This window comes from Rhinoderma darwinii, chromosome 2 (assembly GCF_050947455.1).
Source record: "Rhinoderma darwinii isolate aRhiDar2 chromosome 2, aRhiDar2.hap1, whole genome shotgun sequence".
Lineage (NCBI taxonomy): Eukaryota > Metazoa > Chordata > Amphibia > Anura > Rhinodermatidae > Rhinoderma > Rhinoderma darwinii.
Window position 1 is genome coordinate 163,229,530 of NC_134688.1, and position 19,143 is coordinate 163,248,672.

General features: G+C 41.8%; 2 protein-coding genes across 4 annotated transcripts in view; one reads left to right on the forward strand and one right to left on the reverse strand.

Annotated features, from left to right (window-relative positions):
• The window catches only part of UBAC2 (UBA domain containing 2), a 193,565-nt gene that overhangs the window by 24,501 nt on the left and 149,921 nt on the right, over positions 1-19,143 (forward strand). For all 3 annotated transcript variants that reach the window (XM_075852435.1, XM_075852434.1, XM_075852436.1), the window contains 3 exons: positions 3,636-3,763; positions 8,370-8,489; positions 10,438-10,544. In XM_075852435.1, the coding sequence (XP_075708550.1) occupies positions 3,636-3,763; positions 8,370-8,489; positions 10,438-10,544 (355 nt within the window). The remainder of the gene's footprint in view (positions 1-3,635; positions 3,764-8,369; positions 8,490-10,437; positions 10,545-19,143) is intronic.
• GPR18 (G protein-coupled receptor 18) lies at positions 11,667-12,748 on the reverse strand. Its single transcript, XM_075852437.1, has one exon. The coding sequence runs from the start codon at positions 12,739-12,741 to the stop codon at positions 11,749-11,751; it is 993 nt and encodes a 330-aa protein (XP_075708552.1). The 5' UTR covers positions 12,742-12,748; the 3' UTR covers positions 11,667-11,748.

A 19,143-nucleotide genomic window follows, 5' to 3' on the forward strand; every position in this document is an offset into this window, starting at 1 on the left:
CACTCTTTCAGCACCCTGGACAGTGACTATTTACTGAGGTCACCTAGCAACGCTCCCATAATTACGGGTGCACACACGTAGTCACCCGTAATTACGGGAGTCCCATAGACTTCTATGGGCTGCCCGTGCCGTAATTACGGCCTGAAATAGGACATGTTCTATATTTTTCAACGACCCGGGCACCTTCCCGTAAGCATACGGGGAGGTACCCGTGGCCAATAGAAGTCTATGGGCCCGTAATTACGAGCCGTAATTACGGCCCGTAATTACGGGAGTTTTTACGGTCGTGTGCATGGGGCCTAAAAGGGTTACTTTTTGTATGTTTTGAGTATGTCTGGCCAAGGGAAATGTTCAGATATAAACTGCAACTTTTAGCCGCAATGGCCTTTATGTAAATCCTATTCCCAGAAGTCACTTTCTGCAGAGTTTATTTTCTTATTATTGTGTAACATCAGAAAATCTCTGTATTTTATTTTTTCTAGCAATAATAGTGGAAGGCGCATAGTCGAGCGTTGTCGTCATTTTCTTAATACTATTAAGGGTAGGTGCACACGCTAGCTGTCATTTACGTGTGAAAAGGCAGACTGTTTTCAGGAGAAAACAGCTGCCTCGTTTCACACGTAAATGCCCCTCCTCGCATTTTGCGAGCCGTCTGAGACGCTCGTAAATCTTGAGCTGTGCTTCATTGAGTTCAATGAAGAACAGCTCAAATTACGTGGCAAAGAAGTGTCCTGCACTTCTTTGCCGAGGCAGTCCATTTACGCGTCGTCGTTTGACAGCTGTCAAACGACGACGCGTAAATTACAGGTCGTCTGCACAGTACGTCGGCAAACCCATTCAAATGGGCAGATGTTTGCCGACGTATTGGAGCCCTATTTTCAGACGTAAAACGAGGCATAATACGCCTCGTTTACGTCTGAAAATAGGTCGTGTGAACCCAGCCTAAAGGTGTTGTGCGATCAATAGAAATGGCAATATGTAAACGCTAAATACATTTTTGAGTAACTTCGTAAAGTATTGTTATTAATAAAATGTTTCCTCTCAGAAATATGTTAGTTATTTGGTTGTAATAGCACCCCCTGGTGTTCAAATGTATAGGTCTCTGCACGTCATTCTAGACCATGTCAGATGTGCATGCACAGTACAATACAGTTAGGCTGGGTTCACACGACCTATTTTCAGACGTAAACGAGGCGTTTTATGCCTCGTTTTACGTCTGAAAATAGGGCTACAATACGTCGGCAAACATCTGCCCATTTGAATGGGTTTGCCGACGTACTGTGCAGACAACCTGTCATTTACGCGTCGTCGTTTGACAGCTGTCAAACGACGACGCGTAAAAATACAGCCTCGTCAAAAGAAGTGCAGGACACTTCTTTCAGACGTAATTTGAGCCGTTCTTCATTGAACTCAATGAAGCACAGCTCAAAATTTACGGCTGTCAGAGAAGCCTCGCAAAATGCGAGGAGGAGCATTTACGTGTGAAACGAGGCAGCTGTTTTCTCCTGTGCACAGGCCGTGATTTGTGGCTCGAACGGCCACGGAGTGTCACCCGCGGCCGCCCGCATATCGCGGGCCGTGCACATGGCCGCATGCATTCATTTCTATGAGCCTGGACCGCAAAATACGGCCATAATAAGACATGTCCTTTCTTTTTGCGGTCCAGGGTCCTGGGCAATGCACAGACTGTGGAAACCACGGTCGTGTGCATGAAATGAAGTGAGGCCGCAATAATACGTTTGTGTGCATGGGGCCTTAGTGATTGTGGGTCTGTCATTTTGTAAGATTTGTATCCACCGTCAACGTGTTTGTACAGTAGAAAAGTGGTCTGACTGCCTGGAAAGTCCCTATTTAGGGGAGGAACAGGAAATTTGTATGTGGACATTTCTTCAGATTGCTTAACATGGTCACAATATGACATTATTTGGGAAACTTTGTTTTTCTCCAGCTCACTTAGCTGAAAGCCCTTGGTCCAAGTAGAGTCTTTCATAGTAAAAGTAGAGGATTTTTTCATACATGAGTAAGAGTGAAAGAAGACTTAATGAAGAATTAGCGCATCAGGTAGGGTTACGCACAAGACTTTGACCATTGTCAGGTATAACTCTATCTTGGAGAAATCATACTCCCAGAGGTTTATAGTCTTGTACTCTTACGATAGCTGAAGTTGAATTAGCTTTCGATACCTGTTTGGCAGCCTGAAGTGGAAAAGACTGCAGGTGGTAGTGCCTGAATTTCACGTGCTTCCAAATTGTAGTAATTCTCTCGTCAATGTTTACCTTGTTAAAAATGACCCTCAACCCCCCCCAAAAAAATATTATTATTTTTTACTGTACATCGGACCTGCTTTCCCGCTCCACTCTTATATCAGAGGGCAATGGAAGGGGTGGGGGCATTCCTCAGACTTTCAAAGAAGCTCTCTGTAGCAAAGTCGGAGACTGTGGTAGTCATCTTGAAGAGCGGAAGACAGGAGACTGGAACGCAGGAACAGAGGCTGGATCATTCAGGAGTGGGGAAACTTTTAAGTTGACTATACATTTCCAATGTACACTGCATTCCAAATTATTATGCAAATGTTATTTTTCGCTGATTCTCCTAAATAGTCGATGCAAATGACAGTCAGTATAATCTTCAAGCCATCAACCGTTGGAGTATAATGCGAATTTTATTGAACAAATCTCCTAATGATAACAGATTTTTTTTTTAGAAGTAAAAAACTCAAAATGCATTGTTTCACATTATTATGCACAACAGAGATCAAAACATTTTAAAGGTTGTAAAGAGAACTAAAATGGTAATTTGTTGAATTTGCAGCATCAGGAGATCATATTAAGGCCTCATGCACACGATCGTAGCCATGTGTACGGCCATGATTTTCGGGTCGGCCGGCTGCGGACTGTCAACCGCGAGCCGCTCACTAATCGCGGGACATGCACATGGCCGCGGCCATTATTTTCAATTAGCCCGGACCGCAGAAGTGGTGCTTTTCTGTTTGCATTCATAGTTTTACTGCTGTTGCGTGAATCACGCGCGTCCCACGGAAGTGCTTCAGTGGGTGCGTGTTGCGCGAAAAACGCAGAAATATAGGACATGTTGTGAGTTTTACGCAGTGGACACGCTGCGTGAAACTCACGGACAGTCTGAACGGCCCCATAGACTAACATAGGTCCGTGCGAGGCGCGTGAAAAGCATGCGCGTTGCACGGACGTTCGTGTAAATCCGCCCTAAGCTTCACTACACCTTCATAGGTACAGGTAAAACAACAGCAGATTATAAGAGCAAATACGCGACGAGCTGGAGAATCAAAATTGGAAACGTAAAGATTGATCATGTAGGGCATCAGAACAGTGTGTGGAAGTGTCTGAAAGTCACGGGGGCCATTTTTTTTCTCACTCTCTCCAGCATGATGCTCGTCCAGCTAAAAAAATGCTGAAACATATAGTTTATTAGCCACTTGAACTTCACAATTCATATGTTGCAGATTTTTACGAAAGAAAATCCATACTGTGGTTAAAGAAAAAAAAGTATCCATCAATGAGACTTGATTTAAATCCAGAATAGTAATGTTTCTCAGTGGTTTCTCTTCTATTCCTTACATCATCTGGTGGAAGATGAAAACTTTTTTTTTTTTTTTGCAGATAAAGCTCCCTTGTCCAAATGCCTCCTACTCATCCCCAGTGCCCTGTCCATTCTACTGGCGTTCCTGTTTCAACAGCAGCAGTCATTTTTTGTGTATAATTTGCAAGCAATAATAGAAAGTTTCTATGTAAGTAACGTCTATCTAAGGTCTTGAACAATGGTCTTGTGAACGACCACACACATACACACACACACATACACACACACACCCCCACACACACACACACACACATACACACACACACACACACACACACACACACACACATACACACACACACATACACACACACACACACGCGCGCTTTTATGACGTTTAAAAGAGCTCTGACTTTGTCTCAAGTGAGCTTAAATAGTGTGACCCATAGCGTGCTCACAGTTTATAAGGCATGTGTTCAGATTTTGTCTCTGAGCTCTTCAGAAAAACCAGTGATAATAGACCTAGCGGTGTCTGTGCTCTTATATATAAAAATTGAGCAGCTTACGTAGTACACAGCCTTGTCGTTACAGCTGCAAGTTTGTTCTATAACCACTTATTTGCCTTTCCCTCCACAGCCATTTTCAGAGCTGTTCTCAGTCATAAAACTGTGGGGTTTCCAGGCTTCAAGTCTATTTTTTTTTTATAGATAAATGTTCTGTAAATGTAAATATAACACTGGCCAACCTAAAGTTAAGACAGATTTTGCCCAGGGCCCCTGCTGTATGTACACAATGTGACCACGTCCATGCGGCAATGTGATATTGGCTCACGCTAACAACATGCCCAGACAGCTCTGTGCAAGTGTATGACTGCCTTGTAACTGCATAGACGTGATGTCCTATGAACTACATGCCAACTCAACTGATTTGTTGACCTACAACCGTGTTCTTTTCACACTGAAAGGGTCCGGGGCAAAACCTGTGATAATTTTATATTGGTTAGTGCCTATGTGCCCGAGAAAAGATGTTGAATTTCAAAGTGTGCACTCATTATGCTTACACTATACAAAGAACTATCATTTCTCACAACTTCTGACATTGCTGTGCATCCATCAGAGCCCAGCAGCACCCTACTTTTACCGATTGGTAGTCTCGGTGCCCAGACTTCCACTAATGACATGTCAGAAGTTGTGGGACATGATACTTAAACCTCTTGTACACGTCCGAGTTCGGGCCGTGAAAACGGTCCGTTTGTCGGCCTCATTTCCCGACCCGACCACGTTACAGGTGAACGGGACTCAGAGTCTCTGCCTACCCACGGAACTGCTGTTCCGTACAAAATTATACAGTACCAAACGGCAGTTCCGTGAGGAGGCAGGGACTCCTAGCATCATAAATGTCTATGATGCCAGGAGTCCCGTTCACCTGTACCAGAAGTAATTTATAATAATATAATATTTTACTTTTATGCTGAGTTATCATTGCTTGAAGTTACAGACCTTAATCTATGGGGTGCACTGCTGCTGGATTCCCATGACTACATTTTTAGCCTGTGTTCTGGCCTCGTGCAGCAGCCTTGTCATAAGGACATTGGGAGAAATTGAAGACTGGTGTTTCATAGGCTAGTCTTAACCCCTTGACACATTATCACGTACATGTATGTGAAAAGCTTTATAGGAAAGTGCGGAGCGCACTCCCGGGCTGAGCATGCCCCATACGCTGCAGGTGTCAGCTGTGTTTTACAGCTGACACCCGGGACTAATAGGCAGGAACAGTGATCGCAGGTTCAAGTCCCCTAGGGGGACAAATAAAATGTAAAAAAAAAGTTCGTTATTAGTAGTGAAAAAATATATATTAGAAGTTAAAAAAACAAACACCTTTTCGCATTTTTCCTCTATAGTAATGTAAAAAATAAAAAAAATAAACCAAATTGGTATTGATGCATCTGTAAGAGGCCGAACTATTACAATATACCATTATTTAACTAGCACGGTGAACACCGTATAAAAACAAAAAATTAAAATGCCAAAATCGCAGTTTTTGGGTCACCTATGCTCTAAAAAAATAAATAAATACAGAGAAAAAAATGATGGCTCCCAGAATATGGTTAAAAAAAAAAAAAAAATATTTTTTTTTAAAGGTAGTAAAATATAAAAAAAAACCCTATATAGATTTGGTGTCACCGTAATTGTATTGAGCCGCAGAATAAAGTTAAGTTGTCATTATATGGTACTTTAAATTGTCAATAAAAACTACAACTCCTCACCGCAAAAAATAAGCCCTCACACCAGGGGCGTAACTAGGAAAGACTGGGCCCCATAGCAAACTTTTGACTGGGGCCCCCCCCTCCCCTGGGTGTCACACAACCCCCCCCCCCCCCCGCTTGTAGATAGTGCCCTTTTTACAGCCCCCCCTGTAGATAACGCCATACAGCCCCCCTCTGTAGATAGCGCCATACTTCCCCCTGTAGAGAACGGCATACAGCCCCCCTGTAGATAACGCCATACAGCCCCCCCTGTAGGGAACGCCATACAGCCCCCCCTGTAGAGAACGCCATACAGCCCCCCCTGTAGGGAACGCCATACAGCTCCCCCCTATAGGGAACGCCATACAGCTCCCCCCCTATAGGGAACGCCATACAGCCACCCCCCCTGTAGGGAACGCCATACAGCGTCCCCCCTCCCAAAAAAAGGCGACATACAGTGTGTCCTACAAAAGACATGTATCCCCTCTCCACAGGATCTCCACAGGATAGGGGATACATGTGTGATCGCTGGCAGTGATAGGGAGAACGGGGGACTGAACGTCCCCTGAAGTTCTCCATGACTAACCTCTGACTTCTGGCGTCTGCGCAGCTCAATAACAATGAAAGGAGCGCTGGTCACGCATGCGCACAAGCACGACCGGCGCTCCATTCATTTCTACGGAGCTGCCGACACAGACCCCGGAAGTCCGAGGTTTGTGATGGAGAACTTCAGGGGACTTTCAGTCCCCCGTTCTCTTTATCAATGCCAGCGATCACACATGTATCCCCTGTCCTAACGACGTGATTTTTGCGACGTTTTTTCCGTAGACAATGCAGGTTTCTTTTTTTATCAATTTTATACACACCTTTTTTGCTATTTTAGAATTTTTATTCATAAAGTTTGAAAATAGTAAAAAAATAAGCTTTTTTACATTTCAGCTATTTTTTTTTTGGTAATAACATAGTTTTACCCTAAAATAGACCTTTTATTTGTGATCGTCATTGTCTACCGTAAATTTTTATATATTACATGTCTATATTAGGGTAATTGGGTCAGCGCTAGCGTTACAACAATGATTGGCGGGGGGAACGTTTTTTTTTGGGGTCGGTATTTTATGTGTATTTATTATTTACATTTTTTTTGCACTTTACTTTATTATTTTTTTATTACCATGGTCTGTCCCTCAAAGGTCAAAAAAGACCTTTGGGGAACTTTATATATTTTATTTCTTTCTTTTGCACCATGTTTTCCCACTGTAACTGGAGCTGCACAGCAGCCCCAGTTACAGGGGAAATCAGCCCTCTCATAGTGACGATTGTCACTAATAGGGCTGTGCTGGGTCTAGTAAGACCCAGCAACAGTCTGCCACTAACGGCACCCGGCGATCATGTGACCAGTCACATGATCACCGGGAGGAATAGAGACAGCGGCGCGGCCGCTGCCTCTATTCATATACACAGCGTTCATTGAGCGCTGTGTACAAGTGATCAGAGAAGACAGAAGCAGCGAAAGCTGCTTCTATCCTCTCCTCAGGGTCCCCGGCAGTCCCTGACAGCCGGAGACCCGACATTCAGCTGCCCGATCGCGCGGGCAGCAAGTTAAAGCCCGAGCCGCAGAAAGTCTATGGCTCGGGTTTTAAGGACCCTGACCGCTGGCCGTAAAAATACAGCCAGCGGTCGGGAACCAGTTAATGGCAGAGCGGGGAGATACCTCCCTGCTCTGCCGTAGTGTTCAGTGGCGTCCCGCTGTAGCAGCCACAGCGGCTGCTAGCGGAGCCTCCGGCCACGGTGGGGGCCCGTGCCGGCAGGCGACACGGGCCCCCTCATGCCGCGGGCCCCGTAGCAGCCGCTACTGCTGCTACGGCGGTAGTTACGCCACTGCCTCACACCATTCTATTGACAGAAAAATAAAAAAGTTGTGGCTCTTGGAAGACGGGAAATGAAAAAGCAAAAAATGGCTTAATCCTTAAGGGGTTAAACAGAATGCCGCTGGAGTAAGATTTGCTAAATTTATTAAGAGCTGTACCCCGTTTAATAAATTTGGTACATCTTGAGCTGTCTGTGCGCCATAAATTGAAATCTATGCCAGCTACGTACTTATGTAGATTTCCACTAAAATTTCCGCCAATCTCTGGCGTAAATTATAGAAAATCTGTCGGGTCGTGGGTGGCTGCACCTCTCAACTAGACCCCTCCCACTTTTTAAGAAAAGTATCGGCGTAAAATCAAAAAAGGTACACATTTCTATGCATAACAGGTCTGTGCAAACGTTTTAAAATTTCCTCATTAACCGCAAATCGCTTAATAAATTCTCTATTGTGCGAATCCGACTTACCATCCAAATCAATGTTTACACATATACTTGCACAGCTGCCTATATTTCAGCCAGTTACTTGGGTAGTAGTAACTTCTGAAATGTATTTGCAAGATGTAACTGATTTACTGGCCTCATACTGCACCTTCTTGGAAATATTAAACATTGTACATAGTGATCTCATGCGTGTGTAAAATAACCACATATCGAACTCCACTATACACAATAAAATATAAATTATTCTTTAATATTTCAGGTATGGAAGCTGATCTCTGGGAGAATAGTGTGTCTAGATTTGAAGGACACCTTTTGTAGTGGTTTGCTGATCTACAATTTTAGGACATTAGAAAGAAGATTTGGCAGTAAGAAATTTACAGTAAGTCATTGCTCCATTATATATATATAATATATATATAATTAAAATTATGCTACAAATTGATTAAAGGGGTTGTCCACCTTCTGACAACTGATGACCTATCCACCGGATAGGTTATCAGTATGTCATCGGTACGGGTCCGACACCCGGACCCCGCACCAATAAGCCGCTCCGGTGGCCTGCGGGCACCGGATATTGTACGGAGCCCGGAAGCAGTTGGCTCCGTACATAGCATAGCGGCCGTGCTGCAGGTTCAGTACTGCAGCTCGGCCGCTATTCCGTGGCCGGAGCTAACTGCTTCCGGCTTGTACGTCCGGTGCACGGAGCCACCGGACCAGCCTATCTGTGAGGGGCCCGGGTGTTGGACCACTGCAGATCATGTACTGATGACCTATCCGGTAGGTAGGTCATCAGTTGTCAGAAGCTGGAAAACCCCTTTAAAGACTAAATTCCCTTTATGTAGCTTGCATTTCAAGGGCAAAACTTTGAGGACACCAAAGTGTTCCCCTGGTATCGGCTAAACTCTGATTGGTCCACCAGACTACAAGTTAGTGAAGTATTCTCTGGATTGATCATATCAATCATTGAGTAATATATTTCTCCCAAGTCTAGTGGGGGTGTGCTTTACACTACTGTAGCTGATGCACAGGATAGGTGACAAATATCTGATTGGTATGGGTACGACTCCTGGGACCCCACCGATCCCAAGAAGGGGCTTACTTGGGCGTTCCTTTGTGCCCCATATGAATGGAGCGGTACTGCGCATGCTTGACCACCGCTCCTTTCACTTTCTATGGGTCTTCAGGAGTGTAAGACAGCACATGGGAAATGAATCGAGCGGTGGCCGAGCATGTGCAGTACCTCTCCATTCATATGGGGCGCACAGGGACGGCTACGTAAGCTTGTTCCCGGGATTGGTGGGGGACCCAGCAGTCGGACACTGCCGATCATTTTTATCACCTACCACCAATTTAAATAAAAAATATCTGAATATGGAAGAACCCCTTTAATTTATGAAGTTCCCAATGAATAATTCTTGTGCTGATGTTTCTTCCAGAACTTCAAACTATTTTTACATGATATGTGAAGTTACGTGGCGCACTGCTTTGAGGCTGAGCTTTTGTTTGTCATGTAAACCTGTGTTTTTGTTTTTTTTTGTTTTGATTTTTGATCCTAGCTTGGTTTTGTATAAAAAATAAATAAAAGCAAAAACAAAAAAACACCATTGTGTGGACACACTGTCTTGTATCTTTGTATGAGACGGGTAGCAGAACCACCAGAACAAGGGCAAAATAGATAAAACCATTCATTTCAGGTAACTTCCTGATAAGGTTTTGTTATAGCGCACTGGGATTTATATACGGTGCAATTTTTGTCCCAACAATTCAATGCATTGAGGCTTATCTAATTTGTTTGTCACAATTATTAGTGGGCTACTGGCCTAAAGGGGGTTTTACACTGGGCAATTATCGGGCAGACAAGCGTTCATAGAACACTCGCTGCCGATAATTGCGCTGTGTAAACAGGGCAGCGATCAGCAGATGAACGAGCAAACGCTGGATCCTCTGCTGATCGTATAGTTTTAAAACACTAAAATATTATTGTTGTCGGCATCACCTCTTCCTGTGTAAACAGGGATACACGCCGCCAACATGATGATGTATGGGGATGAGCGATCGTAGTAACGGCCGCTCATCCCCATCCATAGCTCCTTGTGACAGGAGAAAACTAGCGCCAATCAACGGGCTGTCTTGTTGTTCGGCGCTCGTTGCACCTGCCAAAATTGGCCGGTGTAATAGGGCCTTAAGTGGGAGAATATTTAGTTGTCTGTAAAGAGTCGGTAGGTGTCACAGTATTTGATCACAAATATAGTGAAATGTCAGCTCTGAACAATGCATTTTTCCGCTATGGTTCGTTTATTTTGTTTGTTTGTTATTGTTTGTTGCAGTCGTATTTGCTTGGGACCTGGATACTTTCAGCGCTTTTTGATATCCTCCTTGTTGAAGCTGTAGAAGTTGTGGCTGGTATAACTCTTAGTACTCTGCCTTCTGGATTGTAAGTCTTTTTTTTTTTTTTCTCTCGTTTTCCAATTAAAGTGTTTTTGATAAAGATGTAATTTGTTACATCTGTACATTGTGAAACTATTAGGCGTAACTTGAATTACATTACAATTCTATATTTATAATATGTAGTTCATTTCTTTTGTGCAAAAGCTCAACCACAACTTTTTAAACCTTTCAAAGACCTAACAAACAAAAAACTGCAACATGATACTTTCGCTTTTGTTTTCGCCTTTTTAAAACGTCTTATACCGCTATATACGGAAGGATGATAGTTTTTCAAACATATCTACTGTATGTTGCCCAAGTCAGATCATCATGAACCGTAAAAAAAATGCTTCTTTTCCTCCGGGCGCCTTATAAAAATGAGCGCTAAAGAATTCTACAATCCAGGAAGTGTCCTGCATAGAATAGCTCACAATGGGCTGACTTATGAGGTATGTTTGAAAAATGATCATCCTTTCCTGTATAGCGGTTTGGGAGGTGAAAATGTGAAGACAGACTCTCTTTAACTATGATATGAACAAAGGCAGACCATAGTACAATATTATGATGCTGTGTGGGGTCCCTGGTGCTGTGTCTGGTGGGGGGGGGGGGCAGAGCCAAGGGGCTTAGCCTGGCAGCAGGGGTGCTGTTGTACTGCTGGGTTTCTCCCTCTGCGGGTGCTGTGTTGAGGCGGCATGGGTTTCCATGTGGTACTGCATCTAAGGCCGGATTCACACAAGCGTGTGCGTTTTGCGCGAGCAAAAGCTCCATAAAAGTTCCGTGTGTCATCACCACATGATGCGTGGCTGCGTGATTTTCGCGCAGCCACCATCATTATGACACTCTGTTTTTATGTTTGTAAAGAGAAAAGCACGTGGTGCTTTTCTGTTTTCATTCATAATTTGTCCTGCTGTTGCGCGAATCAGGCGCGTCCCACGGAAGTGCTCCCGTGTGCTGTTTGTGATTTTCACGCACCCATTGACTTCAAGCATGACCATTGACCCAGCATTTTTGTAATGTTATACAGTGCCAAACAAATTGTAGTTAATGTAAATATTACCATCTGCAAAACATTTTTTTAATTTTCTTTTATCTTTTGTTGTCTTGTATAAGCTATGATATAGTGCAAACAAAAAAAAAATCTAATTTCCGTGGGTTAATAGAAAAATATAATGTACACTTATTTCGTATATACGTATAAAAACATACACTGATCACATCATTTCACTGTTGACATTGCTCAAGGAGCGGATGCTGCCGGATCTCATGCTCTTCCTTCGCACGCTGCGTAGATAGTTTCTATACCAAATAACACTGATGACTCTTGCCTGGAACTGCTTGGAGACGATGTAATATAAGATAACATCCAAACATGTACTAAGGTTCATCAGGAAGGCGGACACCTTTCCCCATGCAATGTAGTTTTCTTGGTGTGCCTGGACCATTATTAATAGAAAGCAGACATGAAAGGGCACAAAGCACACCAGAACCTGCACAATGAGAGTCACTATGATGCGTATTGACTTCTTTTTTGCTTTAGGTTTGAGTCGAGAAGTTCTGCCACTGAGTAGACTATAAATTATGATACTATAACACCCTATCATAATTAGCAGCGGGATCAGGAAAAAGAAGATCAGGCGAGCAAAGTTCAGCAGATTGTTTTGTTTTAAGTGGACGATGTCAAAAAGTTTAAAACAAGTGGTAAAATTAAATTTTTTATCAGGGTCCTCATACACAAAAAGCAAAGGGGTTGTGGTTACAATGGTCATTATCCAAATCCCAAAGCATGCCGTCATTGCTTTAGAAATGTTCTTAAGTTCTTTGATGTGCTTAGGCTGGACAATAGCCATGTATCGATCCGCACTTATAAAGGCAAGCAGCCATAATGTGACGCTCGGGTAAAAAACGGTGATAGCACCCATGATCCGACAGAATATATCTCCAAAGGGCCAGGATTGTTTGGCATAGTATATTATACGGAAGGGAACAAACAATAGAAACATTAAGTCGAGCAGTGCCACGTTCATCATGTACACTGTTATAGTTGTTCTTTTCTTAGTCGTGCAGCTAAAGACCCACAGTGCTGTGATATTAACAAATAGTCCGACAGGCAGCACAATGCTGTAGTATACAAGTGCAGTAATTCCATATTCTTCAAACTGCCAAATGTACGGAGTAGTGGCTTGGCTTTGGTTTCCATTCTCCATTATTAACTCACTAGACAATACTTGGTCCCTATAGAAACAGATAGAAAAACAGTGTATGAATACCCATGGCAAGGGCAGTTGATTATAAATTAAAAGTCACAGTTCCATATGATTGAGTGACTATGAAAAGTATACGTTCATTGCCCTATTGTATCTTAACGCTATTATTGTCCTATTTTTTGCCATAAAACGGACTTTCAGCAGGTGGTTCTTCCGTATACAGATATATTGATATTACAGTTACTTGAAACACTACTGCATAAAGTCATCCCTGTTCTATCCCCAAAAAAAACTTTTAGGCCATGTTAACACAGGGCGAATACACTGCATAAAAGTACACATCGTATCCGTCCTGAAACCCGCAGAGAATTCTGCCCGAAAAACCGTGTCAAATTGTGGTGCAGTTTTTCGGGCGCAATGTCTGCTACGGAAACCAGTGGTTTGGAAAAGAAAAAAAGTTTATACTTACCCTGTTCTCCGTTGTCGTGGCAACGCATCATTCTGTTGTCCGTGCAGTCCGGCCTGCTGGGATGATGCTGCAGCCTGTGATTGGGTGCAGCAGTCACATGGCATGAAACCTCATCCCAGGAGGCCGGCCTGGACGGAGAACAGAAAAAAATCATCGCTATGACAATGCCTGGGTGGTAAGTATAAACCATTTTATTAATCTTAAACCAAAAAAAGGTGTGTTTTTTTTTCTGAGCTGCGTTTTTTGCAGCGATATCTCCGCTTTTCTGCCGCAAAAATGGTAACATTTGCTATTTGTTGCAGGTTTTACCTCCACATTGAATTCAATGTGATTAACCTTCAACAGAAAAGCAGCGATTGAGAAGCTTAAATTAACATGCTGCAGATTAAATACACGCACCGCAGTGCAATGAAATCCGTTGCGGAAAATCTGCAGTGTTTACGCTATGTGTCAACATACACTTAAAGGGAACCGGTCAGTAGATTCTTGCTGCCCAAACCACAGGCAGCTTAAAATAGCGATAGGTGCTCCGAGTACACTAAACCATTATTTTCTCTAAATCGCTGCTGCGTTTCAGAGAAAACATAATTTTTATAAGTGTACGGTTCAGAGAAAAGTATAAGCTGATTGGGTCCACTCAGGCCTTTTCCTGCCACCTCAATTTTGACTCTGGTCTCTATACACAAATAGAAGAAACCTGTCAATCAAGCTGAGCCGGGCAGGGAAAAGCCAGAGGGAGCCACCCAGCAGACACTTCTCCCCGAGCCTAACACTTATTAAAACGATGTTTTCTTATAAATCCAGGAGTATAGTTCAGTGGATCCATTGCATCTGTCACGGTTTAATGCTGCCCGTGAACAGGGCAGCATAATTCTGCTGACAGGTTCCCTTTAAGCATTTTTCATTTGATCGCTTTGTAGGGATTTGTTTTTACTCTGTAAATGGTCATTTTCTGTTGGTCACTGTAAAAAAAGACTTCTTAAATTGATAGTCCTTTAACACTGTTACACAATAAAACCGTGGTTCTCCAGCTGCGGCTGTCAGGGCATTGTTTCACCGCGGCTGGAGTGCCACAGGTTGGAGACCACTGAATTAAAACATAAAAAAACTCCAATGGAGGGTTTTGTTTTTCTTATACTTCCAGCTTTATTGCTCTTGAGTTTTTATCATGAACTGAAAGAGGATATTTTAAAGTAATTGTAGTTACAAAAAGGAAGGTTAAAGATCCTTAATCTTCTTTCGATTTGACTTATGCAGTGACAATAAATTAAGCGTAATCAATATAATAAATATAACATCTTTCTATGAAACATGCAGAGCAGTAGTTAACGCTCTGGCTTTCGTCCACAATTTATTTTATTTTTTATTTATTTTTTTGTAAATTCTTCAAGGATTTTTAAACAAAGAGATGGGGGGGGGGATACAGAAATAAAGAAGGGAGGGGGTAACAAATCATCTTCACAGTGCCATATATCAGTTGATATAATAATGCGTCTCGAACAGTATAATCAAGTATAATAATGTGTCTCGAAAAATTGATACTATGTTGATCTTATAGGAGGTGGTATTAAGTCCCTTGAATCTCTATGCGGAGGATCTTGTGGGTAGGCAACTTGCCTCAGATTTAAAAGCAAATGAAAGTGTAAATGGGTCTTCAAACTGCGATATTGGATAAGGAGGAAGATAAATCTGTAGATTTATAAAATTGTATCCAGTTGTCCCATATTTGTCTATATCTTGGTTTAATAGCCATTTAGTTTTCTCGTAAGATTGTATCATATTTATTTCTCTTAACCACTCAATGATTGTAGGGGGTTCATCTTCTTTCCAGTGTCTGGCTATTAAAGTCTTTGCTGCGCTTATAAGGTGTGTTAAAATAGAATTACGGTTTATATATTGGTGAGACCTATCTAAATTGAGTAGGGTTAATTCCAGAGTAAGAGTAATGTCTTTGCCCAGAAATGTACTCAAGATTGCTTGGACATCTTGCCAAAATGGGAGCAAGTGTAATCTCGCGAGATCACGCTGTAAATGACAGGTTACAGCGAGATTATGCTTGCTCTGCTGTAAGTACCACAGAAACGTTAACGAAGTGCAGGGATTGTGAATAGACATCGCGTCCTGGCTGGAAGGAATGTGTATTTACTGTCTAAACACTTCAGTATCGTTAATGTGTCCGTATAAGACAGCACATAAGGATCTAGCAGGATCCCTATGCACTGACTAAATGAATGGAGAGGAGTGCATGACGCTGATTGGTCAGCGTCATACACTCCTCTGTACAACGCCCACTTGGTCTAAAGTAAAAACCTGCCCAGTTGGGCATTAAGAAACTCATTAGCATTAAGCTAAAATCGCTCATAACGTGGTAAAAATAGATTTTTTTTCTAAATAAAAAAGCACTGCTCTCACCTACATTACTGCGCCCATCTCCTTATGTAGGAGACAGGGCACTTATACTGTGGTGACATGGTCACTTTAAGTTTGTGCCAAGTCCGTAATGTCAGATTTGTTAGAGAATTTCCAATTGTGTTATATTGAATTCTATTGTGGGGGGTGATCTACATATACTTTTCACATTTTTGGTCAAGCATGTGCAGTTCTACTTCAGTCCATAATTTGCGGTCTGGATAAAAGTATAGTTCTAGGACTTTGTTGATATGGGTTGCGTCTCTATACTTCTCAAAGTCCGGTAGTCCAATCCCTCCCAATTTCTTAAGTTTTGTCAAGGTGTCAAATTTGACTCTAAAACCCTTAGAATGCCAGATAAACTTTATGTTTAAGGTTTTTAAAAAAGGAATGGGGAATGTTAATGGAGAGAGTCTGTAAAAAGTAGAGGACCTTTGGTAGAATTATCATTTTCACCAGATTATTTCTTCCAAACCACGAGATTTGTATTGAGTTCTAGTTTATAAGATCTTTCTCTATTTTTTCCAACAGGGGCTTGTAGTTTAGATCGAATAATTTTGCTAAATCGGGACCTATCTTAATACCTAGATAATTTATGCTGGTGCAGGTATTTTTGAAGGGGGAGAATTTAGATAATGAGGTCCAGTTTCTTGAGCAAACATTAATATTGAGGTGTTCCGATTTTGAATTGTTTATTTTCAAATTTTATATTTTCCCGAACAGTTCAAATTCCTTGAGCAAAATCTTAAGCGATGTGTGTGGATTTGTCATAATGATGAGCATATCTGCGGAAATTTCTCTTATCTTTGCATTTTCTCTTATTCTTTGGGCTAAGACTTCCATCATTAATATGAATAGCAAGGGGGATAATGGACAGCCTTGTCTTGTGCCGTTCCTGATTTCAAATGGATGTGAAAGAGCTCCATTAATTTTAATTCTAGCGGATGGGTTGATGTACAAGTCCATAATTTTATCTAACAAATTTTCTGGTAAACCAAACTTTACAAGAGAAAATTTTACAAATTGCCAGTTGACCCAAACGAACGCTTTTTCTGCGTCTGTTGATATGAGAGCTAACGGTATATTTTTTTTTTTTTAGCATATTGTATAATATTAATTACTCTCAAGGTATTGTCTTTTGCTTCCCTATTAGGACCACCACTTATTTTTTATAAAACCTTATCCTACTTCTGTTCTATATATTCCATACATTTTTGGCATGATATATACTTGCCTAACTTTAGGAATGACCTGCTAATATAGATCTGAGTTCTCCTTTTCTATTTAGCTGTTCATTACCTATCCTGTTTTTGAAAAAGTTTTATGACTACCACTATGCTCACCATTCCAGCCCGATACTGGGTCAGCAAGCTTTCCTGGACTCCAGAATGATGACGTGAACGTTGTTCTACAACAATATATGAACTGTGGTTGTATCAGTCTACAACTTGGTATATTTGTATTTCAGGAAAGCTGGATATCAATTTATGTGGGATCTTTCTCAGGCAGAGATAATACTAATAAAACAAATAAAGCGAACCGAAGGCTTTTTCTGTTGTGTATGTCTCTCCAGGCTAGGTGTTCTGGTTGTCTGCGACTTGTTTTGATCCTGAACCAACAAATCTGTCAAAGAATAATCCTACTATTCCACCAATACTGGTATTTGCATTGTTGTTGTTTTCACTACTAGTAATCTAGTTACATTTATTACATTGTGCAGTTGTTTTCACAGCTTTTATACTTGCTGAAAACGTTTGTGTGTAAAGAAATGTTTTCATTAATGCGATTGCAGAAATAGACCATATAAGTACGTAAATCCTGTTTTATTAAAGGGACTTTTGTAGGATGGAAACTTCCCTTTTCGTGCCAGACAAGGTTCACTGTCGTGTATGAAATCACTTCTGCAGTTTGGACTTGACCGATAATTAATTACCTAAATAATCTCACATGAAGAAGACTCGGTGGCATTTAGGAACACAGCCGCATGTGAACGTTTTACTTCAAACATGGTTTAGTGAGTAATTTAATCCATTCTATAAATAAGTGCTTAAGATTGTCAGTGCATTCATTGTTTTCCTGTTCGTCTCCTACGCTTGGTTACTGTTTAATTTTCTTGCTATATTTGTGATCCAACCTCTTACTGTAAATTGTCTTATCTACAAAGGATCATTAAACATAGTGGTTCTTTCAGAACATTTCACAGTTTAAATCTACATAAAGCTGAGCCTATATTGGCGACTTTCAGTCGCCATGTCAGCCCAGCCTAAAAAAATTAGTACTCTGTTTTACAGCTTTTGTGCTGATTTTTTATTATTATTTCTTGTGAGTTTCTAAATTTTTAGCCAAACTTACAAGTTTCTACTGATCACTCTTGAAAACAGGCAGAAGGTCATGTGACCAAACTGCATAGCCCTGTGCAGAGCTCCCACAATGTATTGTTTTCTGGTAACCGCAAACCAGTATAATTTTCACTTTAGCTTTACACATAAGTGGAGAAGAAAACATCAAGTTAGGCCCCATGCACACGACTGTGCCTGTACGGGAAGGTGTCCGTTGGCCTTAGAAATGAATGGGTCCGTAATTACAGACAAAATCTACGGTCGTGTGCATGGGGCCTAACTTAAAAATCTCAAATACCAGAACCCCAACATAACCTATTAAAGTCAATAGAGCCCGTTTGGATTCACCAGAAAATGGATCTGTCACACAACAATCATTGCTCCGTTCACAGAAGCCATGACACTAACATGAACCGAGACTAATAACCATTTAAATGAGTTTCCTGCACAGGTAAGCTCGCCATAGAGTAGAAACCGCTGCTCAAGATCCCCTGGTAGACCAGGTTTAAATGATTACAACACCACAAGCGTTTACAGGAGATAGCTTCTCCTATGATAACAGCTGATCTCTTGTGTTTCTAAAGCCTGACCGCTGATTACCAGGGGGGCTGTGTTTAGAAACGTGGGTTGTCCTAAGTAGTACCCTTTTAAAGAATGGTCCTAGGTGGGTAGATCTTTTTTTGCTGATATTTGCCACTGAAAGGGGTTTTCCCATCACAAATAGTAATGACATATTCTGATTGTGGGGGTACAACTTCTGGGAATCCTATTAATTCTGAGAATGAAGGGACCACAGCACTGGTTTAGCACTGCGGCCCCTTCACAGTTTTTCCCTGCACAGTGGCGTTCCCGGTCACCAACTGTGCAGGAAACTGCAGCACAACAACTTGATTCCCTCACCCCTTTTACTGTGAATTTTAGTCTTCTCAACATGCAGAGAGGGTCAGACCCTCCTCTTCTGTCCGCAAATGGAAGGCCTTGGTAATAACAACAGAAAATCCCAATGTGTGCTTCTGACTGTGGAAATACTTACTGTTTCAATCACATGGCCTGGTTCTTGTCCCGGTTGTTGGTTTTACCAATGTGTGTCTAGCTTTACATTCTATGTCTGCTTAATCCTCATCTAAATATTTTTCCTCTATTCCCATCACAAATTTCTAGAGATTTGAACAACAGGTGTTTAGG